Genomic DNA, 27,466 nt, shown 5'->3' with positions numbered 1-27,466 from the left:
TCAGCTAAATAAAACTGGAGGTAAGCTGCATAACCTTTCAAAAACAGGGCAAAATCCTCCAGTCTGCACAGTCTGATTGAAAGCATTACATTTACCCAATAAATATTTGTGAACTGTACCTACAAATTCCAGAAAGATAGACTGAAAATCATAACTGAAATTTTGGAGATCTCTCAGGCAGTCAGGCCCCTACAAATCATGTTGTTGACTCACACATATCTATCAGACCCACTGAAGCCTGTACTATCTGAAGAAAATATCAAAAGAAAAGATGTAATAAAAGATTTCCATACAAAACTCCAAAGTAATGCCATCATAGCGGTATTATCATATGCCCACTTTTGTCATGAAGCAGAAGTGGCAATTTCAATTAAATTACAGAAAATGTTCAAAATAACACTCTTATCTGAATTGGTATTTTTCTTTAAAAAATCAATAATCTCTTCAAATTTTGTACAAAAATGGAAATGAGATTGCCCCTCAGCAACTTCTCCCTTCCCCACTCATTCCTCCCTCCTCTGAACTTCTGCAAAACCTATGCCATTAATTCACAGCAGCTTTCTCTTTTTCTGTTTTTCTGATCCTAAACTCCCTTCAGAAAGACTCAGGACTGTGCTAGTTTCTTTTGCTTATATTAATATACTTCTTCTGGGACCAAAACATAGTTCTCATCCTTTGTTACTTTTTCCCATACCATCAACTCCTGAAACATATTTTGAAACTTTTACTATTTTCTTGATTGTTCTTCCACTACAGAATAGATAAATATTTCTGCAAAAAGAGGATTTATAGATCATAAATAAAGCAGTGTGTGGGTGACCCAATTATTTTCTTACACGTTTGGCAGAAAGTTTTCATTGCATTTGAAAGTTAGTGTATAACCAAAAGATTTCCCTTCTTGATAAAAAAAAAATCAAAAAAATATGCTCAGTGCATTGTAAAGATACGTTCTTTCTTGACTTTCTTCAGGAAAATTGCATTTGATTCAATTATCTTGTAAGCTTGTCAGAGGTGAGTAGGTTAAAAGAATTTTTCTATCTGAATTTATACGACCACAGTTCCTGTTTCAGATGTTTAAATCATTCTAAAAGGACAAAAATAATTATCTGCATTATAAAAAAACTCAACACTGTAATGATAGCTACTTCCTACAATGTTATAATCCATTGTTTCTGTGCCCACTGAGAAGTAATGCCAATGTAACATCTTTAGAAAATATCAATATTTTCTGCTCGCTTCCATCAATATTTTTAATGCAGATGCTCATAATATATCTAATGTGTTTAGTAGCCATGAAAACCTCCAAATGAGTGTAAAGCTTTGCAGCTTCAACATATCACAAATTTAGATGTCTCTGGGAATGATGAGCTGCCTAACTAAATTTTACATTAGCACCCCACTAGAGTAAACACAGACAAACAAGCTTAAACTCAAAAACAAAACATGATTTTCAGCAGAGTGACAGCTAAACTAGTCTCTTCTGACTTCATATCTGTCTCAATATCTAGCTCTGATTAAAAGCTGTCCAGAATTCTAGCAGAGCCCAAAGGTTCAGATTCTTTAAAAAAGCAAGATCCAGAACTCCAGTACTAAGAACATCCAGCTATCAATCCCCTGCATAGCATAGAATCACAGATGGTTTGGGTTGAAAGGGACACTAAAGATCATCTGTCAGGCTGTGGGCAGAGACACCTTCCACCACAGCCCCATCCAACCTGGCCTTGGACACTTCCACAAAAGGTGCATTCACAGCTTCTCTGGGAAGTGTTCCAGGGCCTCACTACCCTCACAGTAAAGAATTTCTTCCTTATAGCCAATCTAAACTTACTCTCTTTTCCATTTGAAGCCATTCCCCCTTGTCCTGTCACTCCATGCTCTCTTAAAAAGCCTCATTCCATCTTCCTTGAGGACTCCCTTCAGGTGCTGGAAGGCTGCATTAGGTCACACCAAAGCCATCTCTTCTCCAGGCTGAACAAACCCAATTCTCTCAGCTTTTCCTCTTAGGAGAGGTGCTCCATCCCTCTAATCATTTTGGTGGCCTCCTCTGGACTCACTCCAAGAGGTCCATGTCCTTCCTCCCTGCGCTGGGACCCCAGAGCTGATGCAGCACTGCAGGTGGGGTCTCACCAGGGCAGAGCAGCGGGGCAGAATCCCCTCCCTGGCCCTGCTGCCCACGCTGCTTTGGATGCAGCCCAGGACACGTTTGGCTTTCTGGGCTGTGAGTGCCCATGGCTGGGTCATGTCCAGCTCCCCATCCACCACCACCCCCAAGTCCTTCTCGGCAGGACACGCCTCAGATTGCATTGACACCAATATCTTAGAAGAAAGAAAAAGAGAGAGAGAGAAAGGGAAAGAACCATCATGCTCCAAGATTTACTGAATATTTTTGCTTTTTAAGTTTTATTTCATTAAATCACCATTGCAAAATTTTTCTTTTGCCATTGTCTCATTCCTCGGTCTTTATAGAGGAAAAAAAAGTTGTAAAATGAAAGGACTATAACAAGAAGTTTTACCACATTCCAAATGAACTGTTAGTTAAAATTTGAGAAACTCGGGATGAACAAACCTATCAGTTCACCTTAGATGAAATGGAAATTAATAAAAATTCAAGCCAATGAAAAAATCTTTCTTTTGCTTTGAAACAATCTAACCTAATAAAAGTCATGTGTGGAAGTATAAGACTGCATGATTTTATTAAAGAGAGATTTAAACTCAACAAAACAAAATAAAACAGGAAAACATTTTTAAAAGGGCAGAATTCACAAAAGTTTTTAAACTGGCTTAATGCTACAAACTATGGTGTGAATGTGAGATCAATCAAAATAGCAGAAATGTAAATTGCATCACATTTACAGTAAGATGAAGACATTCATAACACAGTTTGTTCTATTGTAATTAATGTTTTGCTATGTCTAGACCAGCCTTCCACCATTTCTTTTCTGTACACCATGAATATTTTACTTAAACAACTGCAGTCTAGACCCATCTTTAAAATGCCATGTTTGGGAAAATTCCACTTAATGTAACCAAAAGCTGACTTATGCAATTCACTGTTTTAGGAGCTAAGACTTAAAAGGACTGGCCTTTTAACCCAGTCTCTCAATAAATGTAGGACAAGCTCCTCATATGTCTTCTCACAACAGACAACGTTCTTAGACTTTGTAATATCTAGAAAGTGGGAAAAAAAAGAGCAAACTCTGTAACATAAACATTATAAACATTCAGAGAACTGGGTTTTAATATGAAATATTGAACAGCAAGATCCTCCAAATTAACCAACCTAAAATTTAACATATGGTTGAAACCTGGAACATTCAGTATAGCAATCTGGTAGAAAAGGGTCTGATAGGAAATAAAGAAATACTGCTTTAGTAGTCTGTTCATCTTTACAGAATCATAAGATTTTTCTAGATATTCTAGATATACAATGACACAGGACATGGACATGGACAGCATTCAACTATATTTAGTAGAGGCAACTTAAAATAAAATTAATCTCTGTGTATCTGATCACAAGACAATTTCCAGCACCTCTTATTGAAACAGTACATTTTTCCCTTCTTGGCTTCACAACAGCAGCTGTGCTCCCCATAATAAATGCAATTAAGTCATATTCCACAGAGGAATGATGAGAAATCCTCTCTTCTAGACCATATCTTGCTTTGATTATGATTCAATTCAATATAACATATCCAAGTAACATATCCTGGCAAAATGAAGATATTTTACTCACTACCAATGACTGTAAAATCTTCTGGCAAAAAATTCACTCGTATCAGGAGATGAAAGTTGGAAGTATGGGAGTCAGGGTAAAGTCAGTCATCCTTTCCACAGAGTTTCTAATGATTCTGACTTGGACAGATGCCAGATTTCCTTAATAATATCAAATAATAATGTGAAGCAGCACTTTACTCCTTGCACAGGGTCAGTCATCACAGATCCAAATTTGGAAAATCCAAGTAAACCAGATCAAGACTTTTCTGGAACAAAAGTAGATAAAATCTCTACTGCTTCTCCTGAAAAAAGTGAGGAAGGAAAGGGGACCTATGGAGAATGTCCAGCCTAATATTTCTGGGGTAGGGAGGGAAGTTTTGAAATTGTTCTACCATATTCTGGATGTCAATAGCCTCAAAACATCATTCAGCAGATTAGAATAACTACAACAGCAGCTCATACCTTACCCTATGCTAGGACTTTTAATGTGGGAAAGTAAAACCAGATGGCACAGATCATCTGGTTGTCCCTATGACCAGATTTAATTATTTTTGCTCATGTAGTGACATGCAAGGTCCTCAATGGACTAGAGAAACAGATCAAATATCTTTCACCTTGTTGTGTACAGCAGAGAGGCTTTGGGAACTCTGTGTTCTGCTTTTGAACTCAATATTCTGAGACTGCATTTCCAGTCTTGCTCTTTTTTTAGCTCAGAAGATGTTTACAGTTCTCTGTTTTGAGAATGAAAACACAGGACTAGGATCTGAGCCTGTGTCTTGCCAAGACTGACATTCAGTGGAGGGACTCTTCATGCAGATGAGTACCCACGCATAGATTTGTCAGCTTGTATGTATGCACTCAAGAAAATTTCACTTTCTCTCATGTGCATGTTACAATTTTTATGTACTTTTAAATTTTCTCCTGGAAGAACTCTTCAGCATTGTTTCTTGGTAGTAAAAATTCTCAAAATACTTTGGTCTTGAACTTTTATTGAGTTAAGGGTTATTATTCTAGGACACATTGAGACCAAATTGGTTGAAAATGTTATGCACTAAGCCCTTAGCAAATCAAGGATGTATGCTGCTGCAAAATTGACTATATAAGACCCTAAGAAATTCCAAAAAAAGTTTTTTCCTCTTGACATTAAATAGCTGATTTTATATGGATTGTGATACACTCTCATAACATATAATAAGCAATTAAAATGCATTTATTTTGCTTTACATATAAGAACTGTGTGATCTGAGATAAAATAATTGCTATAAAACATTTAATGATTTCTGCATTATGATGGAATCCACAAAACAAGTGTATATTTGTAGACTATATAATTTCCAATTTATTAAGAAGAAGGAAACAAGAGAAAAAGCATTATATGTTCTCGTTCTACCAACCTCTTGCAGGAAGGCAAACTTCCAAACTGGTTGGAAAAGATTGAGAAGAGGAGTTAAATTTTGTGTCTCTGAATTTGGGACGAGACAACTGGCAGGGCTCTGTGCCAAAAAGGAGCTGGCTGCCATCATGGCTGTACCCAATGTGGGCCCAGAACAGGAAAGCGTTTCTATTTATTTTTAGTTGTTTTCATACTCCTTCCTTTGAAGAAATTCTTATAAAAACTTTTATCTTGTCATCATGTGTAAATTATAAAGTATATTTTCAGTATTAAAGGGTTATGTCCACCCCACTGTGGGTTATATAGCAAGACTCCTGCAGCTGTTCTGAAGAGTATTTTACTCTGAAAATGCTCCAAAGTTCTGGTTGACTTGAATTTGGACTAAGGATTTTGCCATTATGTGCTTTATGAAAGGGAGACTGGTAAATATCTGGACCTTGGAACTGACTTTGTGATATTTGGACAGTGAGTACACATCATGTGGTGAATTAGCATGTGGTGTTCTTATGCAAACAATAAAAACAAACAAAGAAAGAATTAAAAGTGCGTTTAAGAAAATTAGTTTCAGTGTACGATTAAAACAATCCCGTAATAGCAACAACTTTGTGGTAAAGGTACATACTTGCCAAAAATATCTGCTAGTGCGGAAGCTGAGCATTCAAAGCCCTCAATTTAGCAGCACTGCAGATGCTGTCACTTAGTTAACATTGAATATCACACACAAATTAGGCACAGTCTGGAAAATGCTACAGAGCAAGACAAAGAAGTCAAAAGTATTGGGGCAAAAACCTTGCTCCCATTCTCAGCAATATAGATCACTGTGCAACTTTGATTTTACGCCAGTCCAAATGGGTAGAATTTGGCCCAGAGTGTGTCTACAAACAGAAACCAGAAAAAATGCTAACAACTTAAAAAAAAATAATTTAAAATCCTAAACGTAAATATTATAGAAATTTCAAAAGCTTCACCTAAAATGTTCTCTGTCTCTCCCAATTGATAATGTCCCTTTAACAACTGCGGTGCCCATCCAACTGAGCCCCTAAGAAAATCTAATGCTTAAAGGCAGTATCTTCATCCTGATTGAACATATGTAATAATATAGTGACAAGAATGACTCTCATTACTGGAAACAAGGTACACAATTCTGCATTTTCTCTTAATGCTGATCTCCTAAGTGTTAAAAAACTTCTGTTATTTACCTCTGTTGAACTGAGATTTGGATCCTACTGCAGAGCAGATAGCAGGTAAGCAGAGAAAATTAATTGTCTCTCTAAATCATAACTAAGAACATAGCAATGTAAAGAAGTTATTGTCCTCAAAATTTTAGTAGTTGTATTTCATTCAGATCAAAAGGCTTCAGTTCTCAGAACTGCTTATATTGGAGGTTACGTCTCTTCCTGGATTTTTTGTAAGGGGAAGAGGTTTTCCCAATGCTTTTGGTCAAATCTTTCATCTACTACTTATGTTCTGTACAAATACATTATTCCACTTCAACAACAAACAAAGAGAGTGTTTGGACTTCAACAAGGCTATATTATTCACTACACTTATACATTTCTGCAGCTAAAACCAATCAACTACTGTGAAATATTTTCCACAAGCATTAATTCAGATTTTTAAGAAGAGGCATCTTTTAGCTCAGCTTTTCCAAAGTTAATGAAATTAAGTTCATCATAAGGAATATGGATTTAAGCAATTTAGGCACACTTCAGATAGTGTTTACTGAAAGGCATGTTTACATCTGTCTTCTGCAAGCCTCCAGCTAAGAATTATTACATATGTTCAATTGGGATGAAGAAACACAACATGCAAACTAACATGCTGATTACAGACTTTTGCCTTTCAAATGGCAATCAGTGAAAACAGACAGATGCTCAGTGAGCTAAAAACCAAGACTTACTAAGAATCACAGAATCACTGAATGGGTAGGGTTGGAAGGGACAACTGGAGGTCCAATCTCCCTGCTCAAGCAGAGTCCCCTATGATACTCAACAGAATATCCCATAAACAATCCTGAATGGTGAATATACTTGAAGAAATTGAAATATACATCAACAGTTCAGGACAAAGAAGAAAAATTTTGTTAATTATTTGCTAAAAAATATTTTAGAGTATTGCTGAAGAATTTTTTCAAATAAGATATACTTGCTGTTGAAAATAAATATCATTTAAAAAGATGGTTAACGATGAGGATTTCAGAGACACTACAAAATTTGATCAATCAGCACACAAGGGTTATAGGGTAATGAAATCTAATTCCTTAGCAGATAAACTGAAAAAGATAACCTGACACTGAAAAATATGAAAACAGGATAAAAACTACGTTTTAGCTGCTTAGCTGCTTTTAGTTGCTTTTGGTTGTCTTGCTCTCCTGAATGTTTCAATTCTATCATGTTTCAATAACATACTATTGTAACTTAATAATAATTGAAACAATTTTTAGCAAGTTTCCACAGATTCAATGTTGGGTTTTTTTTTCTCTTAATACTAAGGAATACTTTCAAAGAAGGATTCATGCACAAATTTGTAACAGGGTTCCCAAACCCAAAGGTTTAGAAACCACATTATTTGCAAGATTTAAGCATGGCTAATCAAACTTTAGGCTGACTCATTCACTTGAGCTCTTTATTGGTAGAAAATTATTTACAGATTTTGGTCAATTTTTCAAACTTATCACTAATCATTATGTTAGGGGGAAAAAAAAAGATAACAGGAAAGCATATATTAAGACAGTACACATGCTGTAAGTTGTAGCAAATCCATCATAGCAGCAGCTATAGGGCTGCACGTTATGGATGGGCAGAACTACATCTTATTTACCTAGTGCTAGAGCTTGAATCGTCACCATTCATTTCTCTGCTGGCTCCATACAAGCTCAGCAAAACTGGAGAAATAATACATTAAACTAGTGCAAAGGTACAGTTTCAAAGCAGTTTAGGAAATTTGAAGAAAAAAAAATGCTTCCCTCTTAATCGATTACCTCCTGCAATGTTGACAAGGTAGGGAGAAGACTGATTCTTACTAGAAGGAAAATAGCAGGAATAACCTCACCCCAAATTCAATTTTCCAAAAGAAGCAGACTTTTATCTTTTATCAATCCTGCCTCAGCCTGGAAATTTAGGGTCTGGGTAGATATATGAATAGAAAACTCTGTAAACAGAGAACAAATTTGACACTGCAATTCATTCGCATGCCGGCTGCTCCACTTGCATACTGAACGAGTCTCAGAGAAAATGTTTTGATGTGTTTCTTTATTTTCTCAAGAACGTCCTGCTCCAAGAGCTTACATGTCTCTGGTGTAGATTAGTTACGGACTTTTCATGCTGATGAGGTAATCCCCTTAATGTACTATACACCATAGGATATCCTCCTCCTCTGTTTCATGTTCTGACAATGCTAAAGGTCAGCAAAGTGTTTCATGTGGTGACAGGCTCCATTTAAAAGGGAAACTACATGAACAGAGGAAAATGCCTTTTTCTTTGAGTTTACAAGGATAATATATGAAGCCTAGATAAAAAGAGATAGTCAGCATCTTGTATTGAAACTACACTCATAATTTTGCTCAAACGTTATATTAACTTCTAAAGAAGCATTTTCAATACAGTGATTGGTAACATGGTGGTACTGATAGAGGAAGATGAAATCCATACTGTAACTGCTAAGTTTACCCATAGAAAATGTAGACTTTACATCAAACAGTAACAACATAAAAATAATTTATGCTGAATGCAAAAATTATGGCTCTAAACACATGACTTTTATTAAAAGTAGACTTCCTCGGTAAGACAAGCATGTAAAAATTAAATTAACTCAGAAATAAAGATATTTTGTTACACAAATTATGTCTCAAACATGGTCCACATTTCAAGAGGGATGCAGACAAGTTAAACTTACTAAGCTTTAAAAATACTACATACAATCTTTTTAACAGACATCATCCTTTTACGTGGAATTTGCAAAAGAAAACATGAAAAAGATGATATTCCAGAAGTGTTTCTTTATGATTAGTAGTAGTTTGCTCCTTTGTGCCGTAACTTCATGTTGTTATTTTTTTAACAAAGGCATTAGTACAGTTTATAAAGTCCCAGTTTTGGTACAGATTTAAACATCCAGCTTCTCAGTTTTAGAAGTTTTCTCAAAAGAGTATATATTCCTCAGAGAAAAAATATTAAAAATATTAAACAAACTGGTTTTAAATCAATAATGAACACACTATATAATAAATTGTTTATGTTTACAATGGATCTGATGCTTGCTTCTTTATTGCTAATAAGGAGGAGGGAAAAAAAAAGCTTTATTTGAAGGAGGGTGGAATATTTACACAAGTTTTAAGCAAAGGCAACAGCATTGCTAACAAAGGCTCATCTTGTGAATTGTCTTCCCAAAGGATCAGGTGAGTTTGGTAAGGAAGATAAAGCATTTCCTTCACATACACTTTTCTGAGTTTAAAGCCTGCTACTTGTTGGCATTCTTGCTTATGTTCCAGTATAAATGCTCTGCAGCATCACAACCATCCTCCTCTCTTCTCCTTCTCTTTAGCATTGAACTTAGGGGTTGGAAAACGAGCAACAGAAAATACTGGGAAGAAACTCTGCTTAGTCTTCAAAATTAAGAATATTAGGAATGTTATGGAAACTGGAGGACTCCTCTGGGAGGTGAGGCATAATTGAATTTTCATGCTTGAATAAAGAAATATGATATCAAATATTTAGCAAAAAAACTTAATCTAGCAGCCCATGTAGTTAAGGAAAAAAAAAACCCGAAAACAAACAAAAAACCCCAAAGAAAACAAACAAAACCCCCCAAAACAAAATAAAAAAACCAAATGGACAAAAATGTAAAATACCCTATGAAAAATTGTCTCCATTCTCAAAGAGAGAGTAGCCTGATATTTTACATTGCTGGGTTCTTCAGAGAATAAAAGAGCCCAAAGTCTGAGCTCCATCTGGGTCTTATATACTAGAAAATAGCTAGAATTTCTGAACCGAAAAATACCAAGCTTTATAAGATTTAAAATTTATGTGCATAATATTCAGTATGTACAGAGGCAGACTTCACACTTCAGAACAAATGTTTTATACTACAGGTAGCAGACGCAAAATAATACCTACCCGGTAATTTTTAAGACATCAATCTAGAAGTGCAAGGCTTTCTGCTTTACCAGGAACTTCAGGGAAAACAGAGAGCCATTATAAGAGTCTTCCTTAAAAGAAAGGAGTATGCAGCATATCCCATCCTCTCTTTTGAGTGTTAAGTAGGCAAGCAAGAAGAAAGAAAAAACACATCAGCAGAAATATCCAAGGTACAATTCAGTTAAATACATGAGCATTTGTTTTGGAGAAGTTTAGTGTAATTAAGCATCCATTCTACACAAGTAAAATTATTTGGAAAGGTGTTTTCTTTTTATTTCCAGGAAAACCTTGCAAAAGATGCTAGGTTCATGAAAATAATGCCAAAGTAAAACTGCTGTGCTTGCACTTGTCTCGTGTTTTTAATATTGCATATTCCTCCAACTCTTGGCTATAGCTGCACTGCCAGCTAGATGTTCAGCAAATAAGAAAAGTTCAACAGAAGGTACAGTGGCATGAACAATAACATTAACAACAAAATTTCTTGATGTTCACAGGCAGAAAGTTATAGTAAAATTAACAGCTCCTCAAGCTAGTAAGCTACTCCCTATTTTGTTGAGGCTTAACTTCAAAAATTGCAGTCAACAAGAACTATCGTTAAACTACAGATCTGATTTCACAATCTCACAATGTTTGTGCTCATGCTGCACATACAGAGAAATACCTCTGCAGGTCACTGCAGGTGACAGAGCACAGGAACAGGTTGCCCAGAGGTTGTGGAGTCTACCCCACTGGAGACATTCAAGAACCATCAGACACAATCCTGTGCTGTGTGCTCCAAGATGACCCTGCTTGAGCAAGGAGGATGGAGCAGATGACCCACTGTGGTCCCTTCCAACCTTAGCCACAATGTCATTCATTTTGTGAATACTAACGTGCCTTCAAAAAGGATCGAAAGTTAATCCATCCTTTTGGCAGTACTTTTAAATGTTGGATTTTTACATGTTTTTGCTGCCCTAAAATAAACCTTCACTAGGACTCTCCAGTCTTATCCAGAAATGGAAAGGGTAATAAGGAAAACAAATGACAAAGGAAGATTATGTTTTGTCCACTTCTGGTATGAATTTTCAAGGTTTATTCCATATGAATTTGTGGGAAAAACTTCCAAAATAGACTATAGGTAAAGTATCATCAAAATTAATTACTATGTAGAATTCTGGTGGCAATTTAGTAAGATATGAGATATCTTTATTGGAAAAAGTTTTAGAAGAATATTGTTATTTAGACTACATGAAAGTTACTGTCCTCCATTACCAAGACCCAACCTTTAAAATCTGGAAAATGTGGGAGCCCACAGTTAAACTCCAACAGGAAACACAAATGGTGAAACTAGAGAAACAGAACCTGTCCAACCTTAACTATGTGATGCACTTTTCCTTCCCCTTTCGTGACTGCTTCCTGGGGAGAAACAGAACCTGTCCAACCTTAACTATGTGATGCACTTATCCTTCCCCTTTCTTGACTGCTTCCTGGGGTTTTTTTTTGTTGTTGTTGTTATTGTTTGGGATTTTTTTTAATTACTGTCTTTTACTTCCCTTTTAATTTTTTTTTGTTTTTTTTTTTTTGGTTTTTTTTTTTTTGTTATTGTTTGGGGTTTTTTTTAATTACTGTCTTTTACCTCCCTTTTAATTCTAGCCAATCTTCAGGAATCAGTAGTATTCAAACAGCTGACCAATTTTGGAAGCACATATAATTTTCTATATTTCTATATAATAAAATTAACTAAAGAATTTAAACATATAAATGCAACCCACTATCACTGGGAACTTAAGTTTTTACTACCTGAAAAGCAGCTTCAACAGCTATAGCTAGAGGCTTGCTTGGACTAAGATTTCAGACATACAACAGAATTTTAAAAATTAGCTTACCTCTTACTTGTTTTCCTTTATCTGATTTATAAAACTTGCAGCAATTCATCAAAAATTATTTGTTATATAATATAATCTGTGTGTGTACTTACCTACTGAAGTTGAACAAATTAAATCAATTCACATTAGGCTGTCAATTTTAGAGGTCAGCACCAATACACTTACACCAATATCAACCCAATATAGCAGACTGGAAGCTCCAGCTAATCCAACTCTATCCCTGAATACATTTATTTGGAAGTATTTGCCCTTCATAAATTTTGATTCAGGATCTGTCCTATTGCCATCATGCTTTCCTGTGTTTTCTACATGCTTAGGAAACAAAATAGGAGTCTTTCTGTAGAGCCTAACCTAGTGCCAGGAGGCTGAGCAAACCATTGATGGAGGAAGCGTTCTTGGTTTTATTTAACTGCTGCAGTCACGTTATTACAGGGTAGTAAGGTTGTCTACACTTGGAGTTTTTTAAACCAGAAATTACTTTAGGGGTGTTTAGGTGTTTTTCTATACTCCACCATGTTCTCCATGCCCTGAATCATTCCCCCAGGAAAGTGACCTTCTCAGTAAGAAACTTGATCTTACAGGTATCAAATGACCTGAAAAGATCTTTCAGCAGTTTGGTCAGGATAACATTAATAACCCAGCCCACAGGAGAATATTATGTATCAAAGCCCATGTAAATTTGATGAATGTGGATTGCAAAGAAACTGACAAACCCCCAACACTATTCACCAAACAGCAAATTAATGAATTCCAACTGATTATGTCTGCAGAACCATGAACTCTCAGGTGGGGAGACTCTTCAGGTTCCTCAAAAAGTTGCAATTCTGTATTTAGCATCACAGAAGTGCTGTCAGCATCTTCTCAGCCTAGAATTGAAGCTACTCAAACATGTAAGAAATTTGTTCTACTACCCTCTTTTATCATATCAAGTAAGCTATCACAGCAGCTACATTACCATTAAAGTACCATTAAAATATATGAAGGAATCTATATGCCAATACATACACATAGTATATGATAATACACATAAAGAACTGAAAAACAACTACACACATTGCTTTGAAACATCCTAATGAACTTGAACTTGAATTTGACGCATATGTCACAGCTATGGAAAAAAGGATTTTGATTTAATGTAATCAGCATTTTTATTTGAAATTCAAGTCACCTTCTAAATACATAGTCATAGTCACCTCAAAACCCTATGCATTTAGGATTTACATGCCCTTAGTTGCTCTAAACTGATAAAGACTAATGGAATGCCGAGTCAGCAAGTCAGCCAGTACAAGCTGTATGTTAAGGCTGCTAAATAAGTAGTCTTGTACAAGAATTTCCTTCATAAAACTGCACATAGAATACACCCATTTCTAAAACCAAGGCTATGTTGTACAAAAAACTATAGACCACTAATTAAGAAATCTACATGATACTGAAAGATTAAGCTTTAAATAAAGAAAAATCTTCAAGATCCTTCGTATCTTTCACCCTCTCAGCACAGATCAGGAGAACATTCTGTTTTGGATATGAATGGTATTTTTTTTGTTTTAAACATTAATTGCCCTATGTATGTAAGCAATGTAGGCTTGGTAATCTTCAAAAAATTATCAGAAAGTGTCACAATCCATAGCATACTTTTTAGTAGGGATAACCGGAATATTTGCTCTAATGGAAAGTTACCACAGGAAAAAAAGAGAATTTTTGCTCTATCCCCACCTTATGGCTAGAAAAAGAATTTTTCTATTACAGCATACATATTTCTGAATTTATTTTTCCTTTATTGTATGCCTATAATCAGAAAATACTAACTACATTTATTATGAAACTTTAGATTCTTTTTCAGCACTCACTTCTCCACATAAAACCACAATGAAACTCCAAGGCGTGAATGTCCTCTCTAGCACCTGTGTTGATTTCCTGATTCAAAATAACAGATACAACTTTACATTCAAATAGAACAGTGATTATCGGGTCCTGAACCATCAAAGTATACAAGTTCATTTATTCATGTTGACACCACTAGGAGTTAGGTACACAGATGTAACCTTCACTGATATATCATTCTTAATATTCACACTTTTTACAAGTTTTAAATATAATAATTGGGTGATTTATACCACTCAGAAAATATTAAACTTACATGCTCTACAAAATCAAAGCACAGTATGCACGAATGCGTGCTGTGAGTGTGAGCTGGAACAGGACACACTCCCCACCAGGAGACACTCAGGTTGGCAAGCAGCAGATGCACTCTCACCAGTCACTCCATAAGTGAACCACAAATAGCACCAGCACCACTCTCCTCCACCACAGTCATCTGCTGATCAATAAACAATTTCCTTCTTCTTTTGCAGCTTAATCAATTATGACACCACCCTGGCCCAGGTCTAACACTAGCCACATCAAAAGCTGAAAACCAAGGGCTACAAGAAGTACTTTTACCAAATTCTATTTCTTCATTACTTTACCCCTTTTCATTGATAGTCAGAGTGAAAGGGAAGGGCAGGATGTAAAACAGGTCATGGGGAAAGCTGCAAAGCAGAAAGGATAGAAAAAATGGATGTCTGAGTGTGCTTCTAATTTTTATGACATCCATCCTGCTTTCTGAGGAAATGAGGAGTTTTAATTGTATTGACAGAGCACCTCTCTTTCCAAAAAGCTCTTGAATCTTATGCTTAAAACCAGAGGAAATTCAATATTGAGTCAGTTGTTTCAGAACTATAAATTTCGCAAGGTCTCATGAAAACAGCTGAGCATCACCATGACTCTTCCCTCAAAAATCCTTGCCTTTTTCCTCCTAATGGCAAAGAATCAACACAGGAATTCAAATAACACAACTCCATTAGGTCTTCTACTATAGATCTAGTTTAAAAAAATTTCATAGAACTACCTGCTTTGATACTTTGTGAGACATGACCCAGGAACAAACTACCACTATAGCCTCCAAGTTTATATTAATTGTGAGTGTTCATGGGTATTTAGACAATAACACTAAGTTTTAATTTCAAAAATCCAGCAAGGAATACTGCATAGAGACCCTAGGCATGTACATGAAGGAGAAAAGAAAAGCTGCCAAATAGGAATACAATTAACCTTATGGTGAACGTTAAAGAAGATAGTAGAAAAACACAATAGCATTTTACATTTCTAAAAGCTTAAGCCCACTTTATTGGCCCCATTAATTTTCAGTAAGTATTTATTTGAAGTTTAGAAGAGAAACCTGAATACTGCCAAGCTACCCAGGTCTTAATAATACCTGCCTGCTCCAGCTATTAAAAAACATTCACAATGTACTTTCAAAGTCCCTCTCCCATTAAAAAGGGGCAGCTTCTTAACCATGAATACATGCCAAACCCACTTACAAAATATTTTAAAAGTACACCAGTGGCTGGTTTTAACCCATTTTTGCCTCCCTTCCCCAATAGCAGCTGATCATTAATCAATCTACTACATGAGAATGAGAATATTCCACTAAGCTCAGAGTGGACCATGCTCCTAGAAAAATCAAAAATTAAAAAGTTAAAGTGGATATCAAAACAAGTTCCAAAAGAAGCTATAGCACTCAAACAATTGTACAGTGAGGAAGGTATGAGATTATACAGGACTTTAAGAAAATATTTCATGGAAAATGAAAACATTTCTAAGGAAAATCGAGTGTTGCAATAAAATTGTTAAATCAAAGACAGTAATTACAAATAAAAATATAAATACCTAGTCAGATCTTCCTTATTCCTGAGAATGTACTTAAGATTATTAAGTCCACATATCTTCTACATGTGTATGTTCTTGGCCTTCCTTGTGGATTCCAAGGGAGTAAGAGAAGAAAACGCAGAATAAAGAACCTAGTCAACCCTTTCAAGAAGGCAAATGCACCAAGCTCTGTGAGTCAAGCAAAGCAGGAGAGTAATGCTTCCTTCCTTCCTTTCTGCATACTGGAAGAGGATGACTTTTCAAAGGTTATATGGCATTTTAAAAAGTACATGGACATGATATGAAATTATAAGTACTGGCATTGCCACAGTTTCTTTAAGAGTACAAAAATATTTCTAAAATGCAATTTTTTTGCTGAGTGTCTAGAATATACTTGGTAAAGTGTCAAAAAAAATTTGACTACTCAATACATAACAGTTTTAAAGATTCTTTATTTTAAGAACAGCTCACTGCGCGTATCAAGGATTAGCTACCATATATTCCACAAAACTACATTATCAGCTCGAACTGTAAAATTAATCTATAATTTATTAATATATTTATTAAGCAAAGTGTTCAGTAAATTATTACAAATATCAGAATAAGAACAGAATATGACCTTAATTTAGGAAGACATTTTTATATAAAGCTTTTGACAAGTTAGCATGACACACAAGAGAGAGAAGGAAATAGCCTGGCACTCATGCCAACTTATCTTTTTTATTTTTACAAGATCTAACTTCGAAAACATCAGCTGTGCCAGATCTTTCCTTTTCCATAACCTGTGTATCTGTCCACACCAACTGAATTACAGGCCACGAAGTTGTCTCATGTACCACATCAAACAGGTCAGCTTAACAGTTCAAACCATGATTTAAAATACCAACTATGTATTCTTTCCCCAGAACACAGAAGTTTCAACCTACTTGTCAAAGTAATTTTAAAATTATCAAGACATTTATAAATGAACTGAAGACAAGGTATTTAATACACTTGTTTCTACAGTGATGGTTTTGAAAGCCATAATTTTGTTTAGCTAGTAAATCTGCTCTGAACTGCACAATCTATACTAGATTCAGTGAAACCTGTGTTGTTTTTTATTTTTTTTAATAACTGTTCCCCTTAAGAAGCTTCATACTTTTAATAATAAATGCCACATTGTACCCAAAGGGTATCCATGGTACAAGCATTCCTCCATCATTATGAAAAAAAGTACATCAAAAGTCTTAAGTGACAAGTGACACACATAAAATTATGCATGAAACGTATGAAAATATACAGTCTAAGATTTTTTAATTTTTTTTTTAAGAAGCAGCAAGATAGTCAGTCAGGAGATAGATGTCAACAAAACTACATGGTTCCACAAGGCTAAAGCTGGCTCGCAGTATAAATCAAGTCAGTCAGAAAAGATTGAAAAATGTGTTTTAAAATTCCAGTGATCTGTTTTCTAGCCTCTGCTTTTCTTTAAAATAACCTGCAAAGAAAAAAAAAAAAAAAGTATATTTATCAGTACAATTCAGGCAGCAGACAGAGATTCAAAACACTAGGCTACTGAGACCAAAGGTTCATCTAGCCAATCTGTTTCCAAGACCTGTGTTGCAAAGAGTAATACTCAAGGCAAAATATTAGAAATAAAGCAAAAGTATACAGAAAGATTTCAAATTTGAGGGTTTTTTTTAAGCAAGAACATTCATAAGCAAGAATTCTGTAAAACAAAAGGCTTATTTTGAAAATTAATGCTGAGAAATGGCAATAGTACTCTCAAGCCATCAATAGATTCCTTGAAGTTCTTACACTGTTAGACTTAGACAAAAAGAAAAAGTAAGGTTTGCAATAATACAGCTCTTATGCTCAATTTTTGTTTGCAATGCCTGACTTCTTTCTGTATCAAGAGCACACAGACCTTTGGAAGGACATTTTTTGGTTTGGAGTTTAAATTGAAAAATGAACTTCAAAGCCCAAGTGGGACTATTTAAGTGTTAAAATTATTAAAATACAGGCAGTTTTTCCTTTCTTCCCACCTTAAAAAAATAAATGGAGCACAAAAATGTTCAAAAAGTGTTAAGATTGCAGTTAAAAAGAAACCATACACGTCTAAGACTCCAACGGCAACATTCACTTGGCTACCCTACATATCCTGTATATGTTTCTGTCACTATAGTAATAGAAAAGTACAAAACTAAACCTTTCAGCAGAAGGGAAAAAAATAGTGAAGATAAACAGAAGCCACAGGACCAAAATATCAGGTAACATCAAGTTTTGTCCTCCCAATTTGCTCAGCAGGAGAAGGAGGTTAAAGAGATAAAATAGAGACTGAATTCCTTCATAACAAGGTAAAGCAGACATATCCTAGGGAGTAAAATGAGCTACAGAATAAAAAAAGGATTTCAGTCATATTTTGACACTAATTCTTTCTAGGGACACAATGCTGCGTAACACCTTCCCTTTTCCCTTCTTTTGCATGTGTACAAAACCCACGATGCTTTGCAATGCAGCAAATTCCTATTCATACAGCAATTTTTGTTATGCTGAACTACCCATATAACGATTCAGAGTCTAATCCTCCCTTAGTTCTTTCCTTGCCAAATACATCACACAAACTATCTGTTTGCTCCAGAAACATCCACACAATGCTGCCAGAATCCACTATGAACTTATTTCAGACTAAGCAGGTAAGAACTGAAGATGTAAGAAAGGTATTTGAATCTCTCTGAACTATTTCTCACCTGTTCCATAAAGCTTCACTTATTATCACTGAAGTTAAAACAGCAAGCTTCCTTGATGTAGTATCAGCTGAATTAAGGATCCTCCAACTTTGGACTGCCTTTCAGGCCATGAAGGCTTGCTGGTAGACCATTTTGTAGACTTACCCATATATTGAAATTATGACTTTAAACAGGGAATAATCAAAAAAATCGAGTTATATTTAATAGGGCAAGGAGAGTTAATTTGTTATCTTGGTGACAGTAAATTATGCCAATGACGGACAAAGAATACTAAGTGTCTATAGATTTTGGATTAAAACCAAAAATCAACTTTAACACAGAAAACTTTTGTATACGCTGTCATAATACATTATACAAAAATGAAAAATATTAGTAAGTATGTTAATACCTTTGCTGCAGATATGGTGTGCTCAGGTTTTATTATTTTACTTTTGTTCTCAAAAGCATTTGTCCTGGCTTCTTCTGCTAGCCGATGGAGAAACAATAAGAAAGTCAAATGAACCTTTAAAATAGAGAAGAAAAAATAATTTATTCAAGCTGTTTAAATACAGTTTGCTTTTTTAAAAATTCATTGTTTGTAACAGAAAATTTGCATATTATACTGCTTCCAAATTTCTGAAAGGTGTTCTCAGAAAAAAAAAAATTTATCACTCAGTTCAAGCCTCAGTAAATTTCCAAGACATTCCCTTCATGCAAGACTCTTGTAAACAGAGTTTAAATTTAGTGTACTTAAATCATAAAAGTGCTTCGGGAATGATCACGCAAACCACAATTGATCTAAGACGAATCAATCTGATTTTTGTTAGCAGTTTTTAATAATAAAATGTAAACACAAATATCAGAGAATAAGGAGACTTTTTGCTTATAGTAAATATAGTTAGCTTTCAGTGACTACAACGGCCACACTTTTATGAAGAGCAAATTCATTCCTGCCTTATCACCAAATGGACTACAGACAAGTTCAAGGACTTCTGCCCCTTTCCAGTGTAAAGCAACATTGACATTAATTTCTCCAGAACTTGGAATTCTCCGGTGTCAGGAGGTTGCATCCATTTTTTCCCAGCTCATCACTTAGCTTTTTTACATTAAAATAACTGGTTGGGCAGTATTCCTTTCGGTATGGAATGCTGTTCTGCTAATACAGAAGCAGGGAAAAATTGCAGCAGGCAAGGAAGGAACTGCTCTAGCCTGGACTTAAACTGCCAGCCAGAAGCACATTTGTGTAGTAATTAATCAGGGACCTGTAAGACAAACCCCTAGCATTACACAGGCATTATGTGAACTATTTAAATAATCCAACCTGAAAAATGGATAATTGCACCTTTTGTAAATTAAACTTTCAAACAACATTACCTCTGCTACATAAAAAGTGTACAAATAGACTTTAACAATCAAGAGCTTGGAAAAATATTACTGAAATAGATGAAAATTTTATTTGTATGAATAAGGTGTGATGCATTTATTCTGCTGTACCTTATCTGTAAAGCCTGGAAAAATGTAATATGGAAAGTTACAAATTAAGAGTTTAAAAGAAATATTTTGGCAGTGGGTTTGCAGCACAAATAATCTGTTACATGTTCCTGTCACAAGAACTCTGTTCATCTGACAAGCAGTTTAGGTAGTTTTTTAAATATCCTGAACTAAATGAAGCAATAGATAAATTTACATAGTATTTGACATCATTTGGAAGCATCTACTACACAAAAAGCAGATGTGCTTGCAGATTTATTTCACAAAATATAAAAGCCGCTTTAGAATCAGTCTTTAATTATTCACGCAGAAATTATCTCCAGCAGAATCAAGCAGTGGCACTAAAATAATGTTCAACATTAGAATTCTCATTATTAAACTTATTAACATTATTAAACTTAAATCAATATGGAGATTAGATTTCTGGAAACAACCTGAAGGAGAAGTGAGAGATGGAACAAAAGCTTTCATACTTGAGATATCTAAAGGCAAAAGTGTTAACTTTAAAATTGCCTTTTAAAACTGCATCTTCTCTCAGAATCACTGTACCTTTATTTTCCTATTTTTAAAGTGAATTGCTGCATGCAGAGAAGCTTCCCCTGTACTCCAACAGATTTAAACAGTCAAATAACTAAAATCAGAACATTCCACAACAGAATTAACACAGGTTAATAAATATTCCAGGTTATTCAACGCAATTGAGAAAGGCTAGTGTAAGGCAGAATGACTGAATACCATGACTAGGACAGTTACTGGCAACTAACTAAGCAATATCATATTTGTTTAAGGACATTGCTTTACTGCATATTAAATTTTTGTCCTTCTGCAAAAAATTTTAAAACTGTTTTCAACTAACTAGTCATGAAAATCACCTTACAAAACTGAATGTTTATTTTCCAGACAAGAAAGGATGCAAAATTTTAAGAACGTCTGTAAAAAATTCACAGCACTGTTTACACAGCACTTCCGCACACCTGTTCAACAGAACTGAGGAATAGCAGGGACAACCACTGTAATTTTGTTTTACTGCTGTAACTTCAAAACAATTCTTAAGACTGATATTTTGCCTTCAATGTGCACTTATTAATTATTCTATAGTGATAACAAACTAAAAAGAGATCATTCAGTGCAATACTTTAAGCTTTTCCTGCAATGGAAACACACATGTGCTGTTCCAGCATAAAAGAAGCAGCTGAGATCCTGCCCTTCTTCTACAATTGCAAGCTAGAACAATGCCTGCATATTTTCTTCTCTGATCACTGGGGAAATAGCTGAACTTCAGTACTAAAAACATTACCTCTTATTTTCAAAGAGCCTTGAAAAAACCTAAAACACTATTTGCATCTCTTTACCTGAAGATATTATCATACTCCTTAAAGAAAACCAAAACAAAACAAAAACAAACATCTTCCTGAGAAAGGCTAATGAAATTTGATAGCTACACTGCGCAAAGAGATAGATGTTAACATTTAGGAAACAGGTTCTGACAAAGCTTCGGATTTTGAAAAGAGATTTGATCAAAAGTGAAGAACAAACCTCATCCAAGTATTTAACAAAATTATCTGAATTCTTATGCTTTTCAAACTTGTTACGATCATGTAAGAAGGCATTGGTTTATCGAGCAAATAATCACTGAAAGTTGGAGAAAAAATAAAGCAATCTTATTTTCTCCTAAGGCAGACATACCACTTCACTGAAATGGACATATACTGCAATAGATTCAGACATAAAGCATGGATCACTCTGGAAGATAGCCCAGAAATTGAACTAGCACGGTTCTCATACTTCCCTTGAGAAGAAATAAGCTGTCTGATCAAAATGTATATGGCTCCATCTTGTTAAGACAGCTACTATATAAATTTCTCATGTATGCAATCTAATCACAGGGTTTGCAGAGAATAACACAGGCACCAGAAAAGATACTCTCAAAATTAGTTACTTGTCTTACTATGCAATAAACTCACCAATCCTTTTTTTTTCCTTTTTTTTTTCTTTTTCCTAAAAGAGGCATAATTTCAGCTGTGTTGATTATTTAGCCATGGAAATAAAGATCTAAAGAGCTGTTAGACACAAGCCTAGTTGAAGAACATCATGGACAACCACCTCACCTGGACATTCTTGTTTAAAGGTAAAATAAAGAGCCAAGCCTTGTAACATAAAAGGCTGTATAATTTGACATCACCAGACATCACCAGAAGAGATAATCTAATTTTACATCACATTATTAAAATTTATTCTGATCTCATCCTTTGTGTTGCAATGAACATTTGCATAGCTATATTTTAAGCTGGATCTGACTGTTGCTGTTTGTAAGTTTCAGTGAATTCAATTCACTGTCTTTGCAGCCCAGAGAACTTTAGTGCCAGGACCAGGAAGAGATGGGAACCAAAGGCCAAGATTTGGAGGGATGTCCCACTTACCCATTTTCAGACAGCCACACTAATTTGAAGCCAAATTTTCATTACCCTAGAAACACAGACCAACTCTTACCAAGGATTAAAAAAAAAAAGTGTAATTGTGTGCATTTAACTAGTTGACTACTGCATTCCACTGAGTAAGCTTTGAGTAGGTCTGAGCATGAGTAGCAAGGGGCCAGGTCCTTAGTCCATAGAAAAATCCAAAGGCTGCAAAAACATCAGGAAGAGATCATATTTTTATTAGCTCCACTCCATTAGAAAAATATTTAATGTTTGCATTCAAATCTAAATACTCTCAAGTAATTGCCATTTTCATTCATTTTAATCTCATATCACTTATTTTAATTTTATATGTTTACATTTAGCTTCATATCCAAACACCAACCTTCAAGATGCTGCAAGACACAACTTTTACACACACACGAAATGTGTGCTTACAATTCAAGTCAGGGACCATACTAGTGTTAATGCTTTAATGCTCTGAGAGCCACATGCATTTGTAAACAAGGGGATATCACAGTCCAGCAAGTTAAGTCAACTAAGTTCTTTCAAAGAGTACCTTTTTTCTATGCACTTTTTCTTCAATACGGCAACTAGCACAAGCTCTCTTGAGGTCAGGTTTCCTTCCTGTAGTCAAATAATTTCCTGGTGAGACAAACCCTACCTGTGCTGCAAACCCCTTAGAGCAGGTCGGAAGCAATTCAGATTTATTGGCCTGCTTTTGCAAACTTGGCTCTTTCATTGGCAGGCGTTTTTAAACTATGATCAGGACCCCAACACTTTACTGGATATCTAACGAGACTTGTCATCTCACAGTTTAGGGCAGGGTCTACTTAGATGGCCTTCTAAAAACATATGAGCACTCAAGATGCGATAACAGCTTAGCAACTCATTGATCACAACTCAACTGACTACCCGTACCCCCGAACTGATCTACACAAACACCTGCATCCAGCAGCCAGATAACCCAAATCGCTACTTCTCGGTGTGTCTACACCAAACTCTGTGAACACCAGTGCGTACATGGAGTGCCACAAAAGCCCTGCATCAGCCCGTCCCTTGAATCGCCAAGATCGCTGTCAAAGACCTACAATACAGCAGCCACCAGCAAAGCGGAGCGGCAGTCTTTGCTCATCCGTATTTTCTCACAGGCCTATCGTCTGTGCCTCCAAGCTTTGCCTCTCCCCTGCCCGTGGGTCCCTGCGGAAGCACCATTAGTAGTAAATGGACATCCCGTCTCACACGAAGTGCTCCAGGACGCACAGGCCGGAACATTTAGGGAGTAAGCGTCCCCCGGGCCACCAGCAAATATCCGCCATGGCCAAGCCGGAGCTCGCCGGACTCGCCGGGGCAGCCGCAGCCTCGCCTCTCCCCCGCCCTCTCCTTCCTCACCAGCAGGTCGGAGTTCGCCGCCAGGCGTAACTGCGGCTTGTGCTTCTTTATAATTTTCCGCAAAGTGCTGCGGGGCGCCGTGCTCTTCATCCTCCTCCTCCCGCTTTCCTTCCTCCTCCTCCCGCCGCTCCCGCGCCAGCCTCGCTCCCTCCGCCGTTCGAATCCGCCGCCCTCGCGCAGCCGCGCGTGCCCGCCGTGACGCAACTTCCCAACGGCCGCGCGCGGCACCGCCCCCGCGCCCCTCCCCGCCCCGCCCCGCCCGTGCCGCCTCTCGCGCCGCTGCCGCTCCCGGCGCTTTCCCGGGATCCGCGCCCGCGCTTCCCGAGCCGCCCGGAGGCTGCGGGGAGAGCGTCCCGCCGGCACCCCCCCGAGCCCGCCCCCGCCGCCCAGGTGGCGCACGAGCGGGGAAAGGCGCTCCCCGAGCAGGTGCTCGAGGGACGGGCGGGTCCCGGTGGACACCTCCACGGCCGTTCCCCTCGCGAGCCCCTCCGGGTCCGCTTCCCTTGTGAGCGAACCGAGAGCTGGCTTTAGGCCTGGCTGTCGCGAGTTACCCACACTTCCATCCAGGCCTTTTTGGTGACGAGGACGGGAAGCGGAGCGGGCCGTTCCCCGGCTGCCGTTCTCGAGCGGCCGCTGCCACATGAGGGAATTTCCCGAAGCGCAGGGAGCGCCGCCCGGGTCAGAGGCACGGCGCGGCGCTGCCCCGGCTAGCCTCGGGCGGTGGGTTTGAAGTTGGCGGTCGTCGCCCAAGTGTGCTGCTGTTTCCTTGCCGCAGAAGCCGCGGGAGTTGTTGAGCACGCTTTTGTCCCACTTAGACTGTGTGACCCTGCTGGGAGATGGGGCAAGACTGCAGGACCTAATTAGCACCATTATCTTACACGGAAATGAGCCTAGAGTGATAGCTGTGTTCTGCATGTAAATCTGGACAAAATCCTGCTTTAGTACACGTATGGCGTTGATTTATTTGTACACAGAAAGCGGTTCTGAAATCGGCCACCACTTTTACATGTCATCCTTCCTCCAGCATCTGTCCCTGCACTCCTGCTGTAGCTGACGGATGCTGCTGACTGAAATACGGGTTTCCCCACAGAGGGGCCCCTGTAGCTTGGCATTCTCAGTGTATTTGGACGGTGTGTACTTAGTTGGAGAAGGGGTCAGGATTTCATACTGAGGTATGGGGTTTTTCAGCATATTTATTAGGGTTTTTTTGTTTTCTTTGGCCTATGGGATGCTTGCAAATTTAAATGTTGATAAGATAAATATATCGTCTTAATATGTTCAAAATACCAGCACCCAGATATGAATCAGTTTTGTTGAAGTATGTTCTTAAGTCTGTATGATTTAGTATTTTAGTTAATTTTACAATATGCACAAAATGTAGTCCAGATAGTAGTATGATATCTGACAGCAGGAGAGAATATAAGATTTGCCAGTTCTTCATACTTTTTCAGATATTCAAAAACGATGCTTTTTCTTTCAGTTCTGACTGTCACTTGCCATTAATCATCAACAGCAATGTTGATCTTAAAGTCAGGGTCTTAACATTTTTTTCTGTGAAAGAATAAGCGCACTACCACGCAGAACTTTTTTGTGCAGCACAGTTTAATAATAGTCACAGTTAATGGCTCAGCAGCACTGCTACAAGTAAACATTTGGGGTTTTTTTGGTTAACTGAATGGCTCTGACTCAGGAGCTAGATACGGTCATATACTGTAATGCTCATAATATACGCACAGAAACTTGCATCGGGATCAACAGTAACTCAGCATGTCAACAGATGCAAATCCACAGCTGGGATAGATCAGCAGTTCCACTGGACCTTACGTGAGCTGAGAACTGGGCCTTAGTATCTCACACTGTTGGTGGGAAACTGGTATGGGCAAGCATTTTACAAACCGTAAGAATTGCAAAGGTGCCTGTACTGTAGGTCTAAAACTGTTAAAATATACCACACAAATTTGGGACCGTGCAGTGACCTGCACAAAACAGCAGATACTGAGACTCAGCACTAGTAACTGTATCTTTTAGTCATGTGCTCGCTATGTAGACAATGACTGAATAATGAAATCTACTATTAAGTGTAATGCTGTTAGAGTTTTGTTGGTTCTGATGGTTTTATATTTCTAGTGGACTAGGGGGTTTTTGGTGTTGATTTTAGCCACAGAAAATAGTAATTTAAAGTGCTGCCTCAAATCTACACATTTACCAGGTTTCCTAACTTCTTAGGTTTTGAAAAAATTACAATAGTTACTTCAAGCAATTGATAACAGAAGTCAAATGTACATGTAATGAATTAAATGTATGTAAATTATAGGTTATGATTTACTGAACAAACGTGAAATTCAGTATTTCAGATTTCTCCTTGAATTTACATTTTAGGCTGTTTATCAATAAATATTTCTGTAATTATGATTTTAGTAGCTTAATTTTAATGCACAAATATTGTATAAAAAGAAAAAATTGTAGCTCTGTACATTATACATTGCAATGGACAAAAATAATTTCATAAATTAACTAAATAAATTCTTTTAAAAAATCACAACTGTTTCAATTATTTGGTCTCTATTAACAGAGGAATTAATGCTTAGATTACAGTGAATCAGAAAACTGCAGTCTCATTATATTTTTGATTTTGAACATGACTGTTTTCTGTCTCTCTGATAGTATCCATAATGTTCAGTTATAATATTATGAAATATTTAAATAAGTAAAAGACTAATGAAAAATGTATCTTAAATTAATAATTTGAAAGTATTATTGAAATTGCTATTTTTTTCATGCTCATGCAGCTTTATAAAAAAGGCAATTCCATGCCTTATAGGCAGATTTTCATATTTTACCTGTTCAAAAGCTGCAGGAGTTTTGAATCCATTTTATACAAGTGATTGCCTTGTTTTCAAATAATGTTTCAAGAATGTCATATTTTTCCACTTTCTAGCAATTGCAGTTTTTAAACACACATTAGTTCATTTTGTGAACTTCAGCTGCAGCACAACATCTTCCCAGTTTTCCAGCAATGCTGAGCTGTGTTTTAGAACTAAAGGCATCATATGGAACATGATTAGAGCAAGGACATTTCAGTAATTAAAACAGTACCATCCAGGTCTGACTTCTTCAGGAAAACAGTCGTTTCATGTTCCTTTTTATTTGCTTTATTTTTTTTTTTTAACACAGGCAATTTCAGTGACATTGTATTTTGTCACTTTTGTTTCCAGATCATGTGGGTTTCTTGCAAACACTTCCATACATTTCAGTGGCTAAAAAAGAGGCCAAGTTTGGGGCCATCACTGCTGAACTGCAAACCAGTAAACATTTAGCTCTCTCTTTCTGTAAGGAAAAAGGTGAACTTAAAGACTAATTTTATCCACTGCTCTGGTGCACTGTAAGTTGAAATAAGGGTAATATTTGGAAATGAAATTAAAAAGCCATGTTTCCTTTCTGTCCCGAAACTTTTGTAAGCACATCCTAACTTGTTAAATTTGTTCTCCCAGTCTGTACTTCATAACTGTTAATTTAACTGTTTTGTTTCTGGAGTTTGACATTATCTTCAGTCAAATTTTTCATCAGCTCTTCATCAAATCATAACTTTAAAGTCAATCTTCTCTCCAAAAATGCTGAAGAATTCCATTTAAAGAGTGTTATATGTTGAAATTAATAATCACATTTTATA

At 36.7% G+C, this 27,466-nt stretch overlaps 1 protein-coding gene across 1 annotated transcript; it reads right to left on the bottom strand.

The window, feature by feature from the left end:
• Positions 1–16,250: 16,250 nt before the first annotated feature.
• On the bottom strand, positions 16,251–23,948 carry CENPW (centromere protein W). The gene is made up of 3 exons (XM_041469965.1): positions 23,797–23,948; positions 18,906–19,019; positions 16,251–17,265 (listed from the first exon to the last, which is right to left on the bottom strand). The coding sequence occupies exons 1-3, from the start codon at positions 23,884–23,886 to the stop codon at positions 17,239–17,241; spliced, it is 231 nt and encodes a 76-aa protein (XP_041325899.1). The 5' UTR covers positions 23,887–23,948; the 3' UTR covers positions 16,251–17,238.
• Positions 23,949–27,466: the final 3,518 nt, after the last annotated feature.

This window comes from Pyrgilauda ruficollis, unplaced genomic scaffold, assembly GCF_017590135.1.
Source record: "Pyrgilauda ruficollis isolate IOZ18807 unplaced genomic scaffold, ASM1759013v1 scaffold24, whole genome shotgun sequence".
NCBI classification, from domain to species: Eukaryota; Metazoa; Chordata; class Aves; order Passeriformes; family Passeridae; genus Pyrgilauda; species Pyrgilauda ruficollis.
This window is presented reverse-complemented; position numbering and strand designations above follow the sequence as displayed.

What these genes read in the sequence shown, in the direction of transcription:
- CENPW (XM_041469965.1), bottom strand. Translation starts at nt 23,886, where the DNA reads ATGAAGAGCACGGCGCCCCGCAGCACTTTGCGGAAAATTATAAAGAAG. An exon ending in CGGCGAACTCCGACCTGCTG is followed by an intron (nt 19,020 to 23,796) that starts GTGAGGAAGGAG and finishes TCTATTTTAAAG; the next exon opens with GTTCATTTGACTTTCTTATT. An exon ending in ACACCATATCTGCAGCAAAG is followed by an intron (nt 17,266 to 18,905) that starts GTATTAACATAC and finishes TTTTCTTTGCAG; the next exon opens with GTTATTTTAAAGAAAAGCAG.